The sequence below is a fragment of the Neolamprologus brichardi genome, chromosome 1 (genome assembly GCF_056152115.1).
Source record: "Neolamprologus brichardi isolate AB-2024 chromosome 1, ASM5615211v1, whole genome shotgun sequence".
Lineage (NCBI taxonomy): Eukaryota > Metazoa > Chordata > Actinopteri > Cichliformes > Cichlidae > Neolamprologus > Neolamprologus brichardi.
The window spans coordinates 20574899-20600878 of NC_142104.1; the positions used below are offsets into that span (position 1 = coordinate 20574899).

The following is a 25980-nucleotide window of genomic DNA, read 5'->3' on the forward strand; positions in this document are numbered from 1 at the left end:
CTCAAATATGGCAATAACATGGACTCAAAAGGGTCCCGGTGTGTTCAAATACGAAACTAAAATATGATAACCAAGCTGGTGACTTTAAGATACACGGCACCTCTCATCTACAAGATATTTTTCATAGCAAGCAGGCTCTAGTGAAACAACTGTGTCAAATCCACAGAAATCCACATAATGGTGTTCACATTCAAAACTCAAATGGCTCTCTGAAGTGGAGCCCTGATGATACTGAACCATTCTTCCCATTTCCTTCCCAGTTTTCCGTGTGATTGGATTAATTATGTGTCACTCACTTTGCTAGAGGTCAGCAAACATACATTCTCGGTCATAAGTCATCAATCTATGTGACCGTGGAGATGAAAAGTCAAGCGTGTCAGCCAGAACGCTATACAGAGAAGGATCAGCCCATTGATTTGAGGGCCAACCCAATCTCACCACAGCCTGCTGCGCTGAAAACTGAAATTACCCCTACGGGCCATGTACAGTCAGCTTTATACCTTCGATTTGTAGTGCATGATCACATTAGAAAGGCCTATAAAATGTTTATTTCAAATGAAGAGCAGGATAATTACGGAATAATAAAGCATGCATAGTTCATCCACTGTAGACTAGTGTTAAAACGGAACCTATAATCAACTCAAAACCAGTGCAGTTTAGCTCGCGCTTCGTCATCAAAGTTTTATCTCACAGATAAGCTTTCACCACGGCAAAGTTACTAAAATGTGCTCCGAAACAGTTCTGAATAGAAATTGCATTATTATCGCTATTGTTTATTACAATAATTTGCTTATATGGGAGCTAATGATGATGTGCCTGGAGGAGGTCTGTAATATGTGTGCAAAATGTAACAGAAGGCAAGGACAGACTGAGCAAGCTCACACCACAGACAGCCTGCTGGCTGCTGACGAACCTACATTATTGTAGCTATACTCCACTCTACTCTCCTAAATGGCTAATCTTTGTTGGATCTCACCCTTAATTGGTTAACAGTCTCCGCAGGGCAAGTGAAAGTGGTGCTATTTAAGGCTCCACCATGAAACAGCAACACTTTCATCTTGGCAATAACAGGCAACAATTATATTACCAGATTCGAAACTGAACCTTCTATCTACCCACTAATCAAAAACGCAGCCCATCTGTTGTGCTGTCTTTTGAAACGACTGTTTATCTGCAGCCTGTATGATAACTGTGTCTGGACACTAATTAACTGCTAAACAGACCACAATTAGATGCTATTTCTATTAAATTCTGCAGAAGAAAAAAAAAAGTAGGGAGAAGGGGAAAAAAAACCAAAAAACAATGAATGCGTTTTATGTTTACTCAAACTGTACCAGTGAAGCACTATTGCTCTCCTTCAACGTCTCTCTTCCTCTCTCCCTCTCTCTCATTCTCCCTGAAACATGCACCCGCGTGCGTGCGCACGTGCATCAATACCAACTTAGGTGCATGCGCGCTCTCCTTCTTTCTCCCTCTCGATCGCGCACATTCAGACTGGCAGGCGGACCAGTAACATACACGCACACACACACACACATACACACACTTTCCCTTAGCTGTGCTTTTGTGTTTTGTCAGAATTAATGAGAAAAGTTCCCTTGCCCTAGGGGTAATTAGTGTCCTTGGAGTTAAATAAGCTAATACTTAGACACCTCTGGCACAAGCAATTATGTTTGTGTATTGAATAATTGATTCAAAGAGGGGGGAAGGGCTGCTAATCAGATCTGAGCATAATGAATTGATTTAATTAACAGGGGAATCCGAGGGTCTCTGGAAACTGCGCGCATTTATTCAGTAGCAGCAGAGGCGAGCGCGGCACATAAACTGGGAGAGAGGCGGCGCGAGTTTGCTTTTAGCAGTTGTCAGATTTGCAATTGGATTTGTTTGAATATAGTTGCCGTTTCGGAGCAAATGAGAACGGGAAAGAGAGAATATTAAGAAGCGAGGAGAGCTCAGCCGTTCAGTCTGAGCGTCTGATCCGACCGTGTGTGCACAGTTACAGATAGGCGACACTAGATTTGTATCGCTTTTCATTGTTTTTGCCCCCCTCCTCCTCTTTTTTTCTTTTTTTATTCTATTCGCATGGAATTTATCAAGAGCAACCGACGCTGTTTGATCGCTATTTGTTTGCGCTGCACTTCAGTCCGGATAGGGGTTTCTCGTCGTGTTTATCGCCGTATTCCGTGTGTGAATTATTATTGATAGGTGGGAGAAAACGCGCAGACGGCAATTCATCTTTCCAGGGTTTCGGTTTATCGAGGCGTAGTCTAGTCAACCGCGCGTTTCAAAGCCATTTCCAGGAGAAGCTGTGAGCACACCGAGCGGTGCAGCCTGCTGGAGCCGAGGACGGATCGCCCGAGGAAGGACTCCTCGTTCCTCAGGACGATGGTGTTGGACAAGGAAGAGGGTGAGTAACGTCTACCACCGTAGGATGCTATAACCTAGGGAGTAACGCGGCAAACTAGTGACATTTTACACACTGAGTGTTTTTTCCCCGGACCCTGTGCACCGGCAGCCTCCGCTTAACGCTGGCTTTTTCAACCCCATTCAGTCACGATGGGGTCCGGGCGATTTTTTCTCTTCCCCTCCCCTCCTTTTTTTGTTAACTAACAATATCGTATGTGCTTTCTGTACCACGAAGTTGATGCGCTCTTCCACAAAAACCCTACAAATGCCAAACTGCAGTTCAGTTAGGGAGAGTTTAATTATAAACGGGATTTGTTTGCAGCTTTTTTTTTTGTCTTTCTTTTTTTGTTTCTTTTTTGTCTTTCTTCGTGTGAGCCAGAGTTTGATGATACTCCACACAGACTGCAGTGCATGTGGCTCCTCTTTTCTTTCCTCCTCCTAAGTGCTTTTTGCGTCTGTGAAGTTGGCGAGGCAGCCTTTGACATCACCACGGGATGGGAGATGACAGCAGAGTGCTTTTAACTTGATTGCAAATTATGGATAGCGCCTGTGCAGCGTTCGCTCACTTTCCATCCAAATAGGCCTACTTGCATTACTTATCTATTTCAATGTATTTAGGTTAATGGGCGAGGCAATCTAATTAATTTTAATTTAAATCAAATTCGCCTCTAATGACGTCCCATTTTGGATTAAGCCGATGTTGAGATGTGTGCAGTGCATCCGTCACATTCGGCTCTGTTTAGTGCATATGCTCTGAACACATTTGCACAACCTGATTGAGATGAACTAAAAACCAAGTAGGTGTGTGTTGCATGTCTTTATTCTGTCACTTCTTTAAGAGTATTTTGAGGTCGATTTGCTGACAATACAGACCACCTGCTGGCATGCACGCTGACAGCCACCACAACCATAAAACACTTCTTTTTTTTCCCGTGTGTGCCTGTGTGTGTGCATGTTATTTCTGAAAGTACGGAATATTTCTCTTGTACACTCCAGTTTATGCAGGACTCCTCCTCCTCCAAAAGTAATGGATGCATCTGTAACCCATTATTTATGTTTGAAAATGGATCTTTCATTCATCTTAGAGGAGCATCCTTTCACTTACACATCCAAAAACCAATAAAAGGACTGCGGTAGAGACATAAATTGGTCTGTCTGGCTGAATCTATGTTGTGCTGCTAATGTACTCAAATTAACTCAACTGTAAATTGTCTCCTTTGGATGTCTGTCTTGCTAAAAGTTCCCTATATGATTCATGATTCAGATTGCTTTTAACAGTTATTGGCTAAGCAATATGGTAAATGTACAAGGTGATGCAAATGGCATTAGTGGGAAAGGATGCACAGGAGCATGTAATGCAGTCAATACTACATTAACTACTGATGCCCAATTACAGAACCAGGGAGAGAGGCTTTTAGGAGCATTAGGACTTGCAGAAAAGCTGAGATCACCTGCTGCTCATTGCCTAAAAGCTTCACCCTTTATTTGCTGGGTCCAACCAGCAGCTCCAGCATTTTGGCCAGGTTGTCAGCAGAGCGGCTCGGATCTGGTCTCTTTCTCTATGATGCCTCTTAGCGTTTATTGGCTCCAAAGTTATAGGCTTGTCAATTCAACCTTCACGTCTAATGTATCCACTTAGTGCCTGCGCAAACAGATGCACGCGTATGTGGCAGTGGAGGTGTGGGTCTGGGTGGCCACACGTGTGTTTATGTGTGCTTACTCTGCGTTGCTGTTTTTTTTTTTTTTTTGTTAGTTTATTTGTTTTTCGTTTCCTTGATTGATGTACTACTATGCCCGTGTGCGAGTCGCCTAAGTGTTCATATTTCAGTCCTTGCGCGGGCTATAAAACAGATCATCAGTGTGTCTGTTCTCGTGTTCAAAGCCAGCGATCCAAGTTGGCAACAAAGTAATGATGCTGCTTGTTTGGCAGACCGTTTTTGAACTCTGACTCCTCTTAGAAAAGTCTACAACAATTTGTGCTGCAAAAGCAATTACCAGAAACGAGCCTCTGTGACTGATACCAGTTCTTTTCCCACTGCGCAAGTTTGTCTCGTGTCGAAAATGTAAAATAAAAATTTGTGACGCACCCCTGTCAGCTGTCATTGAAATCCTCGTCCTGAATGGTTTCATGTTGGATGCAGATACCTGTGGATACTGTGTGTAAACTTAGCTCCTTACTCTCAGATGATTAAGTCATTATCCTTGTATGTATATTATCTGGCAGAGCCCTGAGTCTGGGAGCACAGAGGACGACTGCAGTAGGAACACAGGCACTGCTCTGTGAAGTGACCTAATATGCAGGTTATAGTGGGCAATGAATAGCAACATGTACCAAAATATTCACTGTCAACATTTTATTTTACCCTGCAATATGAGGTTCCAATTTGCGTATAATTTGAGAGGGGTGGAAAAAGCAACTCAGCCGTTTTCTCTCTTTCTTCGCACACTGCAGGAGAAGAAAGTGGGTCCACGCTGAAGGCATCTTCCTGCTGAACATTACCATAACTACAGTATACTCTTTACAGACCTGAACCAAAGGGCGGGGGGGAGAAAACAGGAGAAAAAAAACCTCCAGCTACTTATAAGTTTCCAGTTACCTGTGCTTGTTAATTTAAGATCCTGTTATCAACCTGTCCACTAAAAATGTGTACATTCATAAAGCGTGTGATTGAAAAGCAGTGCTCCAGATGAATACAGACTGGCGATCTTTCTGTCAGCTGCTGTAATAAAACTTGGGCTTCGGGCTCCGATTTTTATTTTGAAATAATAAGGATTGCTTCATTCTTTACCAGTGTTACCATGGTAATACTGTCTTGTAGCGATGTTATATTGATTTAGAAAGTGGACAGTAATATTTCTTTTCTGTTATTTGCTTTCTGAGGGTTGATTTCTAATTTCCAGTTGGAGATTACTTTTTTATATGTTCCTTAAGTCTTTTCACTTTTACAAAGGAATGCAATTTGCTCTCTCGTATTTGCCATTTTCTCAGCTTATTGGTTTGGTCTTACTTCAAAATTAAACTTGCCCATTTCAAATATTGAAATTACATCTGGTTTTGGTGCTCTAGGGCTTGAACAATATTACAAACACATTGCTTCGTTTGATATTTCTTAAGTCAGTACAGTTTTTTATTAAGCTTTATTATAGGCACCTGCATTGCCTGTATTGAACTTTTTCTCCTCTTACACACAGTTTGTCATGAGGCAGTTGAGTATTTGAAACATTTACAAAGTGTAACCTAGTGCTTTTTTAAATGTATTTTTTTTTTATAAATATGTAACAAAATGGTACCAAAAAAATACATGTGCGTAAATAGCACAATATACCCTGCACCGACAAGCAACAGTCTTACACCCTCACTGTTTTGGCTGTCCATGTAAATCATTTCACTTTATTCATTTTAGCTGAGCTCAGAAGAAAAAAATATGCACACAAAATCGCATTAATACAATTTTCAGCTGCGAGTGTTTAATTCCATCTAATCTGAGCCTGATCTTACAAATGCAGAAGCCTCACAAGAGACAATTTCGTCTGTCACCACTAAAACCTCTAGATCCCTATCAGTCCTGATCGTTTCATATTTTACGAGTGCGGGAGATTTGTATCACTTTCCATGATCTAAGTGGAATTCAAAGAGACTGAACTGAGACTTAAGAGACGCGTGTTAGCGAGCGCGCCCACCTGCCTCCGATGTAAATTGCTGCACTCATCAGTGTGGCACACAAACTCAATTATGCACTCTTGAGCTGTAAGAGCATCCCTTTTATTATTGCCAGAGGCCACATGCTAGCTATGTTATCATACAAATTCTCACAACAAGATCTGCTGCCACCACATGCATCACAGAGAACAGACCATCCCTGTTGTGTTGTCCCAAGTCTGACCCCCTTTTTTGTTTTGCCTTGTTTTTATTCACTTCAAAAACGATGTTTTCAGCATCAGCAGGAATATTGCGAGACTGGTGAGATTCAGCCAGTAGAAAATGAGCAGGACCAATGCAGCATTTTCCCAAATCTGCATATATTCTAACAAGCTGAGATGAGTCACAGACACTGGGGAAAACCTTGTGTCTTAGTGCAAGTTCAGAGGCAAATGCAGAAGAATACATCTAAAAATATTAGATGAGCCGCTTTACTGGTGTCAACACTGATTGAATAACTAACACAATACATGCGTATACACTGTATATACGATACTGCTTCATCTGTTTGAACCTGTTGAAAGCAAGTCTCACTGCTACCTGTCACCGTGAAGCCGACTCCCTCCAGCAGTTATTGACTGCGCTCGTGTTTACGTGGCGAGGGGGGAAAGAAAAAAAACGATACACTGATGCCTCTGCAAACATACATGTACACACTTCCTGCAACATCTCATCAGTTATTTTTTTCCTGCTGTTGTTTTGTTTTTTAACATGAAGTTATTTATTCACCTGTTTACCGGTTGCATGCTCACGGCTGCTGCTTGTGTGTCGTTCTGCACTCTGTAAAGCTCATTCTTTGCTCGCTGAGAGAAAGAAAAATCATTTCTTCTTTATTCTGTCATCATAGGCTTAGAAAAGGAAGACAGGAAACATGGGAAAGACGAATGACATGCAGCAAAGTTCTTGAGATGAGCAGATGTCAAAACTACAAAGCCACCAACTATCGTTCTTCAGCAGCTTTGCTACAATGGGGGGAGGGGGGGGGGGTTAAATGACATTTGGAAAGATTTGAAACCTGAAATACCTGAAATATAAATGGCTGTTTATGTTTGTTTGATTACGATGGTGCGTCCTGAATCATGTTTGACCCGACTCTCGAATCCTATCAGCCTCTTAACGCCTTCTTGTGTCATTAATCAAACTAACCTACATTTTATTTAAACCCTCCTGATTTAATCCCTTGATGCACATTTTTAAAAGTATGCATACATGTGTTTTTTTTAAATCGCAAAACCCTATTCGGAGATTTTAAAGAATCTATTGACTATATCAGTATGACATATTGATTACTACTTACTCCTCCTTTTTACTTTCATAGCTTCATAGCTAGCTTTGTGCAAAGGTAACAAAGAAATCCTAATTGTGTATATGTTTTTTTGTTTGTTTTGATCTTTCAATCCTTCATCACACTATCTAGGAGCACAAATCCAGTCATACAAATTCAGGAAACCGGATCTCAGATGAGATAAACCTTTGCCACTGCCCTCACTAAAAGTCATCAAAATTGGCCAATAGGTGCTTGGAAATCAACAAGGCGTTATTAGCCTGTGCTGCCTTTCCTTGCATGCTCGCTCTATAGTTTTTGCCGTTGTCATATTTCCCGTTTGCAGAAACCCTGACTGTTGTACATTTTCATCTGTCTCTGGCCCTGCCTGTGCGGATTTGTTTCTTAGGGTGTAAGTGTTCACTGGTCAGTGAAAGAGACTTTGTTCCTGTAAGTGTAAGGAGCAGCGCAGCCTCTAGGGGCTGCTAGCGGGGCTTTTAAACTTTCAGACTAACTTCACTCCACTCTCAACTTCTGAAAACAGATTTAAGCAGATTCAATGTTTCTGAAAAATTAGTTTGATTCTTTTAGGGCAACTTAATTTTGTCATAAATTTGCCATAAACCTTTTTGTTCTAATGTTTTACACAGCTTAAAATGACACGTATTGAAATACTTAAACTGATGCTTTTTTATTTATGCCCAAAACATCAAAATTAAAAGCTGATTTATAGCATGAAATAGAGGAATCCAAAAGAAAGGAGGGTGGAGCCACACACTTTATTAAGATCTTGCAATTATCTTGTTGGTAAATAGAAGAGCCTGGGTGCCTTCACTTAAATAAGAGCCAACTTGCTGAGAGCTAAGCCCTCATTGGTTGACCTTTAGGTAATAAAATCTTAGATAGCTAATTAAAGCCTGTGATTAAGCCTTTTTGTTGCTCCTTAGAGTTAACAGATTAGGCTTTTTATATTGACTATCTGAGTATTTGCAAATACAGCTTCTGATCAAATAATGCCATTTGTGTGTGTGTGTGTGTGTGTGTGTGTGTGTGTGTGTGTGTGTGTGTGTATTTTCCCAATGAAGTTAAAGTTAAACCTGTTCCTCAGACACTTTTGGCCCCCGTTTCAATCACATTACCTTTCATTTCATTTTATTACATTTCATTTGACCAGCCATTTGATTTTAGCCAGCAACAGGAATTACTCCTAGAGGGAATGGCAGAGCTCTTTTATATTACGGGGTAATAAAATAGTATTCAAACGTATTCATTAAGACCATTTTCATAATGAAACATCAAATATCCTCTATGGCGTTTCCCTTTTGAGAGTTTTGGGACAGGCCTGACTTTGCGAGACAGCTTCTTCATGAAGACCTCTTTCTCTAATTGTGCACCCAACCTCCCTCATTATTTACCCCATCAGGTGTGGGAGTAGGTGCTTGAATGACATTAGAGGCCTGTGCTGCCAAATAACTGCCCCCTGTGGGGAATTTGCATTATTCAAGATTAAAGAACCTCACATAGTGCACCACAGTATGGTGTTCCTTCTTCCCTTCCATTTTCAACACACCGAGGACCCTGAATGGCACACCTGTCTCCTGGCATATCCTTTGAAATAATAAGTGTGCAGTAATTGCTGGGGAGTGGGAAGGATTTCGTACATCACTTCCTGACCTCATGAGTGACACAAACTTTAGAGGGCTCCATTTTTCCATCTCCAAATGCATTTTTAATGTGGACTGAAAAGTGTTTGTGCATTCTGTTCCGGATGGCGGAAAGTGGCTGTGACGGGTCTAATGGTTTGATTTCTTTCTTTCTTTTTTTCTTGACAGGAATCAGAAAGTGGCAGATAAGATTGCCTCTTCTATAAAGGTTTAAAAGTATCTAGTTTAACAATATATAGATTTAAAAAAAAAAAAAAAAAACTTTATTCAATCTCAAATGGAGACTCTGGGGGAAATGTCAGTTGATCTTGTGCCTACTGTACTCAACTGAGATGAAGATGCATTCACCTTCTCGATTATTGACAGCTTGCACTTAAATGAAAAGCTGCAAAATGGCAGGTTTCGAGAACTAACACCTTAGACCAACGGCAGACAAAGCTCAACAGTGAGCCCACATGTGATTGGCTGGATGAAATATCAAATGGTCTCCTTGATCTGTCAACACTGACAGTCTTCCTGCTTTAAGACCTCTCTTGGGGTTTATTTGGAGTAAAAATGCACGATCAAACCATGGCTGTTTTTTGCGTCTCTTCTCCTCCTCCTCATTCATCTTAATCCCCCACTCTCATTTTCTTTTTCCTCATTCTTTCCCCCTCACTCTCTTTCTGCTGTTGACAGCTTACCTTGCAGAGCTCTAATCTCAACCTACTACTGAGCAACCAAGTGTTGGAACAAGTCGCCTTCTGTAATAATTTGGAAACTCTGCCAGTTTCATGTCTTGAAAAAAAAAAAAAGCAGCAATGAATTTAATTAGAAAGCTGTTGCATATCTCTGTGATACATTTCTTTTAATTAACCCCATGTGAATAAATTAAAAATAATAGGGGGCTGAAAAGTGTGGAAAAAAAGCACCCTAATGAAGTTTTCCGTTAATTGGGATGGAGTGTGCAGCCAAACCACAGTGAGTAGTGAGCACCAGGAGCTAACAATACCTTCTGTAAGCCTTTAGAAAAAGGGCCTAGGGCCTTCGTGCTGACTTCAAGTGTAAGAAATGCACCTCTGACGTGATGGAAATGACCGTAGGCTGGGAGAAAAGGCAGCCCTGTTCCAGGCTGCTCTGCTGAGACTCCCCATGCCGCGCTTGAAGCTGGGCCAGTGTTATTGCAGCCCTAATGTGCCTGACTCATTTGGAGCGGATCAGGAGTAATTATGGTAGGGAAAGTGGCTGCCGACCGTGGGGGTCAGGACACTTGTAACATGTGAAAAGAGCAATTATTCCAGGAGACAAAACCCTCCCTTATCCTGGGCAGTGCCAGGGTCAATGCAAGGGACGGCTGGGCTCCGTTTCAGCGGGGCTTATTAGCCACAGCAAGCTGCAAAGTTTGAGAGAGTGCATCTTGTTAATGAACAGTCCCCTCCTCAACTGCACCAGCCCTGTCTGCTCTCTCCCACTTACTGTGGGTGTTAATTATGTCATAATCATAGCATGCATACAGTCCCAGAAATCACCTCACAGACCCTAGCATTCATACACAACCATCTGGAAAAGTAGCATGCCGCACGGTAACATAGAAGGCTCTTAGAGCAAATTATGAGAGGAGGGAAAAACAAAAAAACACAGCCAGTATGAAATGTAATATTGACTTGGGCCTAATTCGAGAGAGCATATGCACGTGTTCATGCATATCTCTTCTTTTGCTCCTTGCATATGCGCCAGCTAACGATAGGCACATGATTCAGTGTTCTTTATTTTGTTTATCATTCAGAATGCGCTCATCACTCTGCTTTCGACTGACATGTCTATTCCAGCTGATATTATTACCAGATGTCTTGTATTTTGTCTCGGAGATATAAAAACACGTCTACGGACTCAATTACAGCAATGATGGAAGCTGAATGAAAAGGGGCTGATTTATGCGCACAATAGCAAGACATCTGCATGAGATGCCTATTAACCTCAGTGGCAGACACCTTGGCCCAGGGACAAATTTTATTTTCCAATGCCAAGGCCACAACATGGCTGAAGCACAAAACACTTGGATAAAGAACTAGACCAAAATCAGCACAGTAAGTTTGGATTTTTTTCTACTATTCTTCACTTTTTCGAGTTATTTGAGCTCAGCATCATTTGTAACTTCATGCAGCAGTTTAAAGACTCGGTTAATATCCGGCCCGATGTCTTGTGCAGGAGTGGTTTGAATAAAGGAGAGGGTGGTGGTGGTGGGGATAATGACACATGCGCTTGTTCCAGATAAATGCAATCATTTGCTAATACAGTATCTAATTTCCCCGAGCATCGCGCTCTGTGTATTCACCACGCTGGTGGCTAACGCGTTCTTATTTAGTGCAGCTGGGAGTTGGAATTATAGGGGCCCCCAAGAAGAGGCCCACCCAGGGCCAGCTTCCACTTCCTTGAAAGACCACCTCCCTCCCCATGTGTCAGGAAGGCTGAGCGAGTCTCATCAAGATCCTTTACCTCCCCGTGAACCAGCAAAGTCTGCATCGCACCATGGCGTCAGAGCTTTTAATTGATCAAAAGACATTTAACAAACAGAGAAGCAGATGTAACTGTCCTTTCTGCCATTAAAGGTTGAGTGCCTGTGAGAGCAGCTGTTCCACTGGGAGTGTGTGGGTGTGGGTGTGTGTGCATGCACAGCAGTTGACTAGTGAAGGGGTGAATTTGTGAGTTCGTTTCCCTATCAAATGAGACAACTGGCTAATCAACATAAAAATTATATTGTTTTATTGATATTTCTGATATGAAATCAGTTTAGTTCTTTAGTGAATAAACATTTACTGTCAAGTTTTCTTTTTCTTTCATTGTAAATTTAACATAAGAAGAAACAGTGCTGATTTTAGCGGGTGATTATTCAGACTAATATTATCATTCCCACACCTTTACGCCCACAGAAGCTGATACAAGACTAACCAGTCTTCCTTTTAGTCTGCATGAAATGACACAGCATAGCTGATGGTGGCTCCGGGATTCGTATGAATTAGTGTATGCGGAATACCATTCAAGCACCTGCCTCATGTTTTAAAATAGCAACCAACACTTTAATGGTAATGATGGGGAGGGGAAAGGGAGTTTGGGGCAAATTGTAGGTTTTTTTTTTGTTTTTTTTTTTTTTTTTTACAGGTTTTCCCATGTCTGTGTGATAATTGTATTTTTCCATTTTCCTCCCCTGTATTTCCTTGAGTGCTCCATCCAGCGTGTTTTCTTTTAAAACCTTAAATATATCAGAAAGGTTAGTGGACTGATGTGATTTTGTTGATAGCTCTACAGATGGAAGTGTAAATGGGGTAACAGAAATCGGATGCTATCTATAATGGGAAATACATGCTTTGACAGACTGCTTGGCTTGAGTAAAACTAACTGTACATATTCCTGAAAGATACAATCTTTAAAGGGGAGGAAAAAGAGGGAGATGACAGGCATTTTCACACAGTGCTAATGGCAAATTAAATTTCTCCTCAGGAAGGATATTTGGCAGGCCAAGTGCTGTCTCTCCACTTTGAGGGGTAAAATGCATCCCTTGTTGGAGAATGAATCGTGATGTGGAGAGGCATGCTTTTGGTAACATCAAATGACACTGGAAGGTCAGTGGCACTTGTATCTGTTAAATGGATTGGATTAAGTGGAGGCTGCCTCCTAGTCTGCTGCTTCCTTTCATAATGCAGCTTTTCTTTCTGGGAGGTGGCAAGCTTTGGAGGGTCTGTTCTACTCCACCGTTTCACAGAGCGCCGGGAGTGGTGACAGGTGCAAGAAAATGTCTCATGGCATTAAGGGAATTGAAAAGACATTTACTTTACACAATCATTTTTTTTTCTGTCACCGCTCTTTGTTTAGTAGGTTTTAGCTACTGCTTGCTACACTACTATTAAAGCCGTTTTCCGGAGGCTGCTTTGGTAGAAGACATCAAACTTGTGTTTTTGGGGGTTTTTTTTTCTTTCCCCCTCCCCAGTGTTGCTGCAAGGAAGAGGCATATTGGTTTCTTGGCAGACATTTGGTGTTCCTCTGCTGAGGTGTCTTTCTTAGTTAGGCCTAAGGACCGGGACATCTGCATAAAGAAACAGAGAACCCTCGGTGACATGAAGAAACAGTCTGTGTTGTCACCTTAATGATGCCGAGAAGCGTTTTATTTAAAAAAAAAAAAAAAAAAAAAGTGTTGAGCAGCACACAGTAACTCCATGATGGGTTAAGCTTTGGCCTTTTCAAATGTGATGTAAAACACACGCGATATGTTTAAGGGAAGTGTTGCGAGTGGTGGTGGTCCCGACCAATTACGAGTAGCCCTCCGGAGGTGGAGGAACGACCTTTTTGTATAATTAGTTCTCTTATTTAAAGCAAAGATTTTGAGTAGAATAACTAATTAGGTGTCATAAAAGGCAAATTAAAGATTTTTGAAATCCCTGAGGGAAATGCAGCAACTTCTATATTTTTCTTTGCACAACCTCTGAAACACACACACACACACAGGCATTTTCTCTCTCCTCATTAAGACTGTTTTTAGTTCTGTAGAAGCCTGTCAGGCGAGCACTGTTGGCATACCTGCAGAGAGCTCCCCTAACAAGCCATGAAATACAGGTAGAAGAGTCCGCCCTTATCCAGTGTGGCTTGAATTTGAAGCTTTTTAGCTTCATTTACACTGAACATTGGTATTTATAGCAGGTTTTGTGATCCTAATGCGGCAGCTTCAAGGGGTCTGTTTTGGGAAGGAGGGAGACGAGGGAGCTGGAGGGCAGGCAGAACACTAATTGATGGCTCACATCACCAGCACTGGACCAATTAGCCTCTCCTTTCTACTTCTGATAAAGAAATAAGACGGCTCAACACCACCACAGCACTTACTGACATATAAACCAAAGTCATAAATTTGACTAACAAGCCCTGCAATTCCCTTCACCTCCTTAAAATAAAAGAAAGAGGAGGGGGGGGGGGGTGCTATTTGTATTACAGTCATAGCATTATTGATGTGCGGATGGCCCTTAAAAAATTGCAGCGCAAATCTGGATCCAATGAGGTACTTTGTGGGTCCACTTGCTTGCGTGTGAGAGCATGTGAAAGAAGGAGAAAAAAGGCAGGGAGAATGATAATGATTTTCTGTTCCAAAGAAGTTCTGCTGAAAAGCGGTGTAAGATTTCTGTGAAGGAGAGCGAACTTGACAGATTGAGCTGAGAAAAACAGCGCGGAGCGAAGCAGTCCCTTGTTACCAGCTGAAGTTGTGTGTATCGCTCAGTAAACTGCAGAAGTTAAAACGGATCCAACTACAGGGTGACCTTATTCACACGTAACATAACACAACTACACAATATGTCACATGTTTGCATACTTTCATTCCTGAGAAACGCCTGCGTGTGTGTGTGTGTGTGTGTGTTCATATATAAAAATATATCGGTTTTGGACCGCATGCACAACTTTAAAGTGCAACAGTGACGTTTCATATAAAACTGTATAACCCGTCTTTAAAATGGGGCCCTTTACAGATGCCCACACATACAAAATGTTGGCCTGACCCCCCATGTTGCAGACTGTCCAGTCTTTTTTTTTTTCTTCTTTTTTCGAGAGAGAGGGAGAGAAATGTGTTTTGAAAGTAGAGTGGCAAGTGGCGTCCACTGTGTGTTCTTTTAGATGGATCAATAGCTCAGTGTGTGAGAGAGTGTCTTAAGAGCTGTTGTCTTGTGCTTTCAGCTGTGGCAGACCTGTTAGTGCTACAGAGGGGAGCTGCGCACCCCTGCCTCTGTACCAGCAGTGGCCTGAGGGGGGCTTTTAGTCCAAACACAAATGTCAACCACACATAGACTATTAGTGTTTAGTGCAGTTATTAAATGGACTTTATTTGTCCTTTAGGAGGCTAAAAGGCGCACTTAAAGGGGACCTGCGTGACAGCAGGGCAATTTGCGAGTTTGGTAACTTAGGCTCGCTCATTGCAGACACATGAGTACAGATAAGTGTAAAAGGAGGAAAGGCTGTAATGCTCTGAGCAGGGAGCACTGTGTGTGTTGGCAATTTGTGTGCGCACACACGTGTGTATATGAGTCCGTGTCTGTGTGTGTGTCCCCGCGTGTGCTAAAAGGCACTTAGGCCATAACATATCTCACTGGGGTCTGGTAGCAACGTTTTTGTGGTCAGAGGCTTTTTAAAAGGTTAATGTTAATCTATACCAAACAAAGCCCACGAGGAGCTTTTACAGCTGTGGACAGTTGAGTGAAATGGGCTTTGATGAAATGATAGGTCACTAACATACTACGCAGCTTGTTGTAAATACCTCGGTAAGCAAAATAACTCTGAGAACTACCTGAGACGTGCTCTGTCCTCTGAAGCCTGCTGCCAGTGATCATGTAACTTTTGTATTACAGCATGTTCTTAGTGGAACAAGTAAGTCGAGGCTTTGTAGTCCAATGTGACCTGTGTGCCTATCTACATGGAAGAATGTTTTCTTTAATGCATATGAAGCAGGTAGGCAGTGTGCTGTGGCCGTGTGCGAGGCCAGGCTTAGACGCCTCGAGAAGCAGCCAGCTTATCAAAAAGAGAACATGAAAAGTCACTCGTGTTCCCGGGCCGTAAATCACGCGTGGCTGTTTGTCTCCTTATCACTACAGGTGTGCCGATGCTCTCCGTCCAGCCCAAAGGGAAACAGAAGGGGTGTGCTGGCTGCAATCGCAAGATTAAAGACCGCTACCTGCTCAAGGCCCTGGACAAATACTGGCATGAGGACTGTCTCAAATGTGCCTGCTGCGACTGCCGCCTGGGGGAGGTGGGCTCCACCCTCTATACGAAAGCCAACCTCATCCTCTGTCGCAGGGACTACCTGAGGCAAGAAAGACACACAATCACCTTTCTCCCCTCACAACAAGCACAAAAGTGATGTCGTTCCAAAAATTGTGTTACTCAAAAGGATCGCAGAGTTGTTGTTTTTCTGTTCCTTCCTCTCTTTTCAGTTTCGCATATAACCCTCCCGGTAGGGTTTGTTGTGCTTTGTCAGTATGAGTCGCGAACACTTTTAAAATCAATTTCCATCAGATAAGGTTAATGCCTTATTCTTTTACAGAATGTATATAGGTGAAGGCTAATCTGTTTTGCATAAGGAGAAAAATACGGGCAATTTTTGGAACACCATTTTTCCTTCTTCCTCTTTTTTATTTAAATAAATTGTCCACAAACACAAATCACAGTTCCAACATCTACGATAAACCACGTGGATACCCAACCATATATATATTTCTTCTTTACATGAACAATGAACTAGGGTTCTGTCATGACGACATGTTTTTGGTTGTATCAGCACTGTAGGCTGTGAGAAACCTCCAGGCAGGCTTGTTGCTTCACTAGTGCTGCCCCCCCCCCACCCACCCCCTCTTTCTGATACCCCTGCCATCTGCTTGTTAAATTAAACATGACCATTTCCTGGGCGTTAGGTCACATTCCCTACCATTTATTTGAGGGGGAATCCCCCTGGGGCCGACTTAAAGATGCCGGTGCCCTAGGCCCCTCCTTCCGAAACACCCTGCCCTGCACCGTCCTCCCCCCTTCCCCTTTCTCCATTTTCCTTCTGCCTCCTTGTCTCACAGCGTGTTCACTTTTATCTCTTACTGCTACCCATTTAAGTTTTGATTAGTTTATTCCAATTTAAGATGGTAAATTAAAAAAGAGCAGCATCACTTAAATAGCCACTAAAGTTCAGCACAGAGAGCTTTAATCAACCTGGCTTTCCTCTACCTCACTGATGCCTTTTAATGACATTTCACTTTTATTTCAGCTCTTCCTTCGACCTGGAAGAAGCCTACAGCCCACTTGAGAGGTGCTTAGGGATGTTACGTTGAGATAGGCCATTACCATCCATCAGTCCCCACCCACAGTTAATGCTTTTAAGATGCAGTGAGAGGTTGACTAAGACCTGATGTTTCCCCCAAAAGGGGCAGATGGTGCAGATGAGGTAATAATAAATGGGCAAATGACCGAGAGAAGGCAAAAATGATGAAGCTCAGAGTTTCACTTGGTAAAATACATCAGCTGAAAGGACAGCAACCTCAACCCTGAAGCCATAAGTGCCTACTGGCACTGTAAAGGGAGAAGGAAAAGCTTTCTCGCACATTAGGCCACTAAGATGTAGAGGTCACAGAAGGGATGAAATGAAGAGAATGACATATGGAATCAAGAGTTAGGAATACTAAAATAAGAATAAAAAGGACGGAGCTGTAGAGAGCTTCCTGTGCTCCTCTGCTGCCCCAGATTGTCTAATGAAATCCATCCCACTCGCCTGCTCTTCAGCCTGCGACAAATGCAGAACACTTAATGGCTGAGATGCTCGAGATGAATTCTATTATGGAACAAATTAAAACCCTTGCCTTGCGTATATAGGAAAGAGGCAGTTTGAGAGACCGGAGTATTTGAAAGTAGGTGATGCAGTCTCCATGCAGCGCCGGTTTCCTTTTCATTCCTTCTTTTCTCTGTAGTAAGACGAAGGCTCTGCTCACCTGCAGTAATGAAGTTAAATCTGTACACTGAATTAGCCTCCCGCACTTCATTAAATACAAGCAGTGGATCAAACACACTTTGGTTATTTCCCAGGGTTTGGAACCCTGCCATGCTCACATTAATTATTATAGGAGCTCCATCTGTGATTGTCCTTCAGTGGCATTAGCAACTTATTGAATGCACCCACACTTTACTGAATATTACACTCCAGCGCGCGCGCACACACACACACACAAAATGCACACCACAAAATGTCCTCCCGTGCCCTTCAAAACCATGCACCATCAAAAAGTTTAGTTTTAATCCACCTGATGTCAGTTGCCTGCATCTTTCTTTTTGTAAGCAACTTCCTTGTAAGAATAGCAGCTTTATTAAGCATTTTCTTTATTGTCAGTCTTTTGGTGAAGTCGTAAAACCTTTAACCCCTCGTATATACAGTGATGATACGATCATCAGGACATGAAGCTAGAAATAATTCAATATTCTGTTTCATATATTAGAGTGGACATAATAGTCAGCCACTTATCAAAATGTGGTGTAATTAACTGTAAGAGGAAAACGTTTTCAAGATAATGGACATTATAAGTTATCCTAAAACCAGCTGAATAGCAATGTGATAGAGGATGGCTCCACATGGATGTGACTGTTTTTCAGATCAGTCTTCTTCTTACTCCTTGAGGAAGTGAAACAGTCGCTCTTCTTTTTCAGGCGAGATAGATCTGTACAGAGGTTTACACTTTCAAAAAAGACACAACTGTTGGGGAAGGTCAGAACACGCGACGCATGCATTAACAGTTTTCCCTTTTATGAAATCTGACAAACCCTATGCAGGCAGGGAAGTCTCAAAGAGCTCAGAGAACAGGTAGAAAACTTCAAGAGCCACAGCCCAATCTGAGAGAAGCAATTCAGAGAGGCAGATGATGCACTGTAGGAGCTTTAAGGGTTTGAAGTTAGCAAAGCAGCGAGTTGAAAGAACTAAAGAAGGCCCTCTTTTCTCTAAAGACCCATTGTAATAACTCAATAACAGAGGAAGGAGAGCTCCTTTATGTTCCTGCCGTCCAACTTTGCTCGCAACATCCCACACCAGCACACAAAGTTACATTTTTAGCTACTAAATAGGAGCTCTTTTAAGGAGTCGAGAATAGGCTTCATTCCCCTGCACTGAAGATGGTAGAAAGCAGGGATAAGGCAAGTATACAAATTCTATAAAGTTAAGAACCTAAAATGCAACTTAATTGTTTAAAAACCCAAAGTCAGCATGCATATAATTAGACCTAAGCCTTAATAATGACGGCAAGTGATCCAAACAAAGCCTATAATCTTGAGATGGTGAGATAAGAGTAATTTCAGCATTGTTAAGCAAGGACACACATATCTATTCTCATTTCTACGTGTCTACAGATACAATTTAAGGTGTCACTCATCACTGTGTATCTGAAAGGTGTCAATTATGGTCATTAAATGAACCACAAGATTACTTTATTGATAATACAGTTTGCTGCATATTATACTGCAGATATATTAAGGTTTTTTAAGCTGTCTTGATCCTAATACTTACCAAGACTGGTGATCAGTGTCTAAAGTAAAAATGTACGTCTGGCATAGAGAGTCTTTCTTTCATGGCCATTATAGTAACATTCTCACACCCCGGCATTGCCACTGCACTCTTAGATTTAGCAGTCTGAAATATTTAATTATAAAATGTTTAATCTCTGTCTGCAAAAAACACATCGAAAACATCACAGTGTGCGTTAAAGACATGTCGTAGAATATGAAACGACAACAGTGGTACAAAAATGTCGTTAACATTTTCTTACCTTGCCACCCCATATTGCAAAACTATGGGGTGGCAAGGCTATTATACAAATTTGCATTGATCACCAACTTCTCCAATGACCTGTGAACTCCAGCTGTGTTAGAGTAGCACACACAAGCCACTACTTGATGCAAGTGTGACAAGCACAACAACAGTCTCCTCAAGGCACTTTTTGTTGTAAGGTAAAGACCCTACAATAATACAAAGAAAACCCCATCAGTCAAACAACCCCCGAAAGTGGAAAGGAAAAGCTCCTTTTTAACAGGAAGAAACGTCCAGCAGAACCAGGCTCAGGGAGGGGCGACCATCTGCTGCGACCGGTTGGGACAAAAAACACACTGTGTGTACAAGTGCACAGTGAGTGAAGAAGAAACTCAGTGCATTATGGGAAGCCCACATCAGCCTCAGCCTATTGCAGCATAATTAAGGGAGGATTTAGGGTCACCTGACCCAGACCTAACTGTAAGCTGAAGGCTCTGCCTCCTATTCTACTTAGGAAACAAAAGCAAGCCATCAGTCTGAAAGCAAAGTGCTCTACTTGGTTGATGCGGTACTACGAGGTGGTTACGATAAGATTCGGCCAGTTTATTTAAGAGCTAAGGTTAATGTTCATTGTTGATCTTTTCCACAAAGATTAAGACTTAACAGTAATAACTGCCAAACATCAACAATAGCAAATTTAGCAGGATGCTAGCACATCTTTATCAAAACGTAACTTGTATTTATACCTAAAAGCATTACCACTTCAGTTTGAGTTCTGCTGCTACTGCCAGTAAAAACATTTTTAAGTTTGCAAAAACACAACACTCATCTAATAAGCACATCCAGCTTGCTTTTACTTATGCTGCATTATGCCATTTAGAAATCCATATGAGAATGCGTCACAGGCTGTGGTGAGCAATCCAAATCAGCACTTCTAACCCTTTAATCCATTTATATGAACCACAGAATTGTTCAATTTTAAAAGAGGGCTTCTTGCTACAAACACTGCTACAATACCGATGATTGATCAGCAAAGCACACAGGCCTTGGTGCATTACAAGCTGGAGAAATTTGCCAGTCATAAATGCTGAAAAAATGGTGTTGATGTTGATTTTTTTTTCTTTCTTTCTTTCTTTTTTTTTACACTTTTCTTCAGAGAATATTGATTTATTTAATCCAAATGGCCAGGGAAATTGAAGTGCATGAGCCACTGCACTCCTACAATACGGGACATGTGTCAGAACAATGCATTCGAATTCCTCCGAAAATAGTCTATTCAAACAAAAAGAAAATCTACTTTAAATGAAATGAATTAATGAACAAAACCCATTTACAGCTTATGTTCGTGAAATGCACTGTTTGGGTGCGGTGAAGCATGCCAAGTTTATAAAAAATGACAGTTAAAATTAATGCAGTTTCTTGTGGTTTTATATATCTTGTAGTATACATGTTGTGTATAATTGCAGAGTCCTTGATCACACACAATCTATACTTAAGTACAAGTTAAAGGTGACTATGAGTAGCTTGCGTCTTCATTTTTGTGCTAATATGTTGGGATCTGTTGGCTAACATTGCATTTTAGTATGAAACTCATTATTGCTCTGCTGCAGTGGTGTTTCTCTCTGACTGCCTTTTAGTTTCATAGGAGCAGGAAGAAAAGAGTATAATGTGTGCTGAACAGTTCACTCAGCCTGTAATCTCCTCTTAGCACAAGGGGCTCAATTAAGCCATATGTTGATGCCACATTATAACCCAGACACGTCAGCTGTTGGCTGAAGAACAGTATGAGTGGGACACAGCGATTACCGAGAGCACTTTTTTGCACTCCAACTTCTCTGTGCCAAATATCTGCCTGCGATTTCAAATCACGAAGCTGATAAGGAAATCAGGTTATCATGAAAGACTATTAAGACGCTTAAGACAGACCGGTTATGAGAGCTGTTACCGTCCTTCCATACTGAAGGCCTCTAACCCCTTTTTTGTGCCATTAGCAGAATACTTTCTCACTGTGGAGTTTGAAAGACGTGGGTGTTTACCAGGTTCTGCAGGCTTTATGTTGTAAATGTTTCGTACCCAACGACGAGCTCAAATAACCCTCATAATAGAGTGGAAAAGAGGTTATACCCACACTATTTGAATTACTGGTTTGTGGAGAGTATAGATATAGCCGCAAAGTAAAAAGTAGCCACAGATGTGACACGCTGCTCTGACTGAAGGTGGAACTTGGTGTCAGGAGCAAGCTGGGCTTCCCCACCAGGCGTTTTCACAACCTGTATGTATCAACTGAGCACCATGTCTGCAGCCCAGCAGGGTGTAATGGAGATGGGTTAGAATAATCCTTCTGGCTGCTATAGGTGTGTGCATGTCAATTGCTGTAAATGACCAAGGTTCTCTAGGCTCTTTTATAGCTTAGGTTCCCTGAGGGAGCGAAAGGACATCACTATGACCTGCTCACTACATGGAAGAGTCTCTGAATGTCATGATGACTCTGGCTGCTCTGGAGTTTTCTCTTTTTTTCCCTCCAGGTAAAAAAAAAAAAAAAGAGAGAAAAGGGGTTAATTTATAAGCTGGAAACTCACCAGTTCACGGTTGCCAATACTTGTGCTTTGTCCACACAAACCCACTCATCTCTTGTAATATGAATGCTGGAATAGTGTGATAACAAGGTCAGGTTCTGTAGCACTGGTATTTGCTCTGTTTTCAGATCAATACTGAATGTGTCAGATTGCAATTTTTTAAAGCTGTTTGGATAAGTCTTTGTGTCTCTCTAAAGAGGGGGGGGAAAAACATTCTTTGAGTTACAGAGCACCCCGTGGGTGGCAGATGTCTACTGTATGAGAACATTCAGTATTTTTTTTTTTCCTTTTTGTTAGTGAAACAGTAACCAGTTGTAACAATGTTTCAGTTTAACACCCTGTGAATCCCTCTCATGGAACATAACAACCTTTCTCCCTCTGTTTCTGTCTTCCCTGCTCCTCTGGGGCAGTGGCCCCTAATTAGAAGCAGAGCTGCTGGATAGACATTTTCTTTAACAAGGTGAAAGCAACTGAATGGGACTCGCATAAACGAGGCAGAATATCAACACGGGGACTCCTCTGTCTGAGCTCTACAAGTTTGGGGGGGAAAAAGTGTTTAACATACTGTTGGAATGACAATCTGCTGTTGCCTTATCCCCTCTTGCAAAGCTGTGAAGCGGTCCTTTTCCTGCTGCAGAATATATAAATCTATCTGTGCTTCAGAATCTCCAAATTAAACATAGGGGCAGGCGCTTGGAAAATGAAAATGTAAATCTGACTGGGGAAAGCATTTGAGGTTCCTTTTTTTTTTTTTTTTTTTTTTGGGCTTTGAGGAGATCTACACCAGTGCCTCCTTGCTGTGTTTGTGACCTTTATCATTTGGCTCCTATCTAATAAGCCCAAACAAGCCACAGTGAGGTTTGAGCAGTGAGTCTGTTCACTGTAAAACATTTAGTTAACTCCTCAAGGTTGCATCTACCATCACTGTCTCAGGTTCTTCTCTGAATGAAAAAGGAAGACGGAGAAAAGCGAGAGAGCGAGGGTTTGAGCCTGAATCCTTGTAACAGAAATCTTTTTGAACTTACGACTACATTATAGAGTGTAGCCTCATGTGCAAAAAAAATCCAGCTGGATTTGGTTGAAGACAGACTCATTAGGTAGTTTTGTTTTGAAAGAAGAAAACTTTCAGCAGTTCAAATGGTTTGCCTCAGACCTGTTTTCGTTGCTTTTGCAGTGTGCGAGAGGGAAATTCTTTGAAGAAGGAGATTAAAACCATGTGATCATTATAATTAGACCATTAGCCAAGAATTAAGATCTATGTTTGTAACTCTCATTAACAAATATACTAACTGGATGCCAAGAAAGATTTTTGCCTTCAATTCGATTTTCACTCCCTTTTTCCTGTGAAAGCCCCTGTTTTTATTGAACTTCTTTCTTTTACATTTCTTGCTGTCATTTCGCTACGTGTTTGTTTGCTCTTTTTACTGCATCTAGGTAAAGAGAAGGTGGGTTAATCTCTGTCTGTGCGCTCTGTCTTTCAGGCTCTTTGGTACAACGGGGAACTGTGCAGCCTGCAGTAAACTGATCCCAGCCTTTGAAATGGTGATGAGAGCCAGAGATAATGTTTACCATTTGGACTGTTTTGCCTGTCAGCTTTGTAACCAGAGGTAAGAATGGGGGTCATAACTGCACAACAACATTGCATATTTAAGAAAAAAACACACACACAAAAATAGGGCGTTAAAATGGCCAGTGGCTTAAATATTCGAGGTTCTTAAAAGAAAAATCTCAGGTGGAAAAGAAATTTTATATTTCATTCCGTTATTGCAGACCACAGTTTATAATTGGTGGTGGGGGGAGTAAATTGCGGTTGGCTTGTGTTGCAAGAATCAAGGTTGCATTGCATTTGTAATGCCCTGCTAATTATTTTCTATTATGTCACGCTGCCAGCACTTTGTCCTTGTTTGTGGCTAGATCTGTAAATCTTTTAAGCCAATGGGATGTAAAATTAGCTTTTGTTCTCATTTGTCCGAGGAGGCAAAGGAGCCACAAAAAAAATAAAAATGACGTCCTCCAGATTTGTGCTGTTGCACAAAAGAGAATAGACACAGGTGTGAAATGGCGTTTTCCTAAGGGATAGGAACTATTATAGAATTGGAGCAAGCACAAAGCCTACTGTATGGTATGATGTACACAGAATATGACATAGCCAAATATTGCTTTTTCCCATTAATATACTGTCAGTAATGGCACCTCTCTGAAAGCAGAACGTCCTTTGCATGCTTGTCAGGGGTGCTGTGACCCTGTTCCTCCACACAGCACAAGCCCATTAACCTTCTGCAGACCAGATTCAGTTACCATAGTGAACACCTGCTGTAAGGGAATTATGACTGCAGTCTCTTTTCTCAGCTGGCAGACACAAAGCCAGGTCTCATCTGGCACAGTATTGCCACGGCTGTGACCGTTACCAGCTTTATTTACTGTGTTACCAGCCTGGCACATTACTAAAGCCAAGCCATTTTCAGCTGTATTCTTATCTTCACTCCCCTTCAGTCACATTATGGAGCTGTGTCCACTGTGTCACACAAACAAACAGCAGCACACAGAAGAACATCAGTGGGGCAGGCTGCTATGTGTTATTTTCCCCTCTCCAACTGACTGTGAGACTTTGGAGGAAAAATGTTTTCGAGCACCGGAACTAAACTGGTGTGCGAAAAGCTAACCCCGTGGCAGAGTTTCCTTGGAAACTCTTGCGGCGCCACCGCCGCTTTTGCCAGGCCAAGGAGAACTGACCTGCTTTTCATTGGGTGCCAGCGCCTGTGTCTGTTTGATTCGAAACTGTTTAGGGTTTTAATCTACTTTTATTTGAAGCCACACATTTTACGATGGCCATCAAAACAGACTCTGAATCTGGCGAGCCGCGGTCTCGGCGCATGAGGTAAAATGTCTCGAGCCAAATGTGTGCGATCAAACAGAATCATCAGTACCTGCTGATCCTAAACGCAGCGTTTTCACTGCCAGAGCAGAGTCAACCAGTCAACAAACACACACCACTTTGTCGTGATGCCAGCATTAATCATCTTTTTTTTTCGTTTTGTTTTTGACAATGTTTTTTTTTTCCGCCTTTTGTTTTTGTGTGCCAACAGGTTTTGCGTCGGGGACAAGTTTTTCCTAAAAAACAACATGATTTTGTGTCAAATGGACTATGAGGAAGGTCAGCTGAATGGGAGCTTTGAGACACAGGTCCAATAGTTGGACCCCGACGGCAGCAACAGCCGGCTCCACACGTTACACACGAGATGGATGTTCCGCTGCACTTGGAAAAAAGACAAGCGTCTGTCTGCTTGCCTGCAATACTTTTTAAGACCCCTTTATCAGTCCCTAAGGACTCTATTGTAAATGTTAAACTTTTTGCCCCTCCCACTTCCCCCCCTCAACACTGAGCAGTTACAAATTTTGATGTACAGTTGTGCCTGCTTAGCTGAGCACTGTATTGCTTGTATGTTTTGTGAAATTTGTTTCAGGTTTGTTTTCTTTTTCTTTAAGAAATGGTTCACTGGAGGGTATGTACAGTCTGTTTTCTCTGTATATATAAACTGGAACATTTATTTTATGAAATGTAATGCAATTTTATTACTAGTGTGAATTAAAGATTCTTAAATGTTCATAGTGAGATTTTTTTTTCTCTTACCAAAAACCAAAGTTGTTGTTGGAAGGAGTTGGCCCACGTGTTGATATGTAATCATGTATCAGAAAACTGCAACGCTGTAAAGAGCCCTGCAGGCGAGGAAAAAAAATATATTTGAAGTCCTCTTTAAAACATGATGCAACGAAACAAGTTTTATTACATTTTGCAGAGTTCTGATGGAATTAGAAATGCTGTTTAAAATGAACTAAATAAGATTTTATTTGGAATAAAAGAATGCTTCTCCAAAACCGTGTTGTTGTGAGCGTGCAGGTGTCATGAAAGGGGGCTGAGATAAGCTGAGCTGCTCTGTGTGATTCATGCTTCACTAATTGCCATCTGATTATGAGGGTGAATTGGCCTGGAAATGAAATGCAACAGCAAATAAATTAGAGAGAAAATAAATGCTCATTGAGTTTGAGCTCATTCAAACTCATCAGCTACACAAGTGCAGAGCTGTATTAAAGGG

At 41.7% G+C, this 25980-nt stretch overlaps 1 protein-coding gene across 1 annotated transcript; it reads left to right on the forward strand.

Moving 5' to 3' along the window:
- Window positions 1-1528: 1528 nt before the first annotated feature.
- lmo1 (LIM domain only 1) lies at window positions 1529-25771 on the forward strand. The gene is made up of 4 exons (XM_006780189.3): window positions 1529-2407; window positions 15637-15850; window positions 23368-23493; window positions 24973-25771. Exons 1-4 carry the CDS (start codon window positions 2386-2388, stop codon window positions 25076-25078), a joined length of 468 nt encoding a protein of 155 aa, XP_006780252.1. The 5' UTR covers window positions 1529-2385; the 3' UTR covers window positions 25079-25771.
- Window positions 25772-25980: the final 209 nt, after the last annotated feature.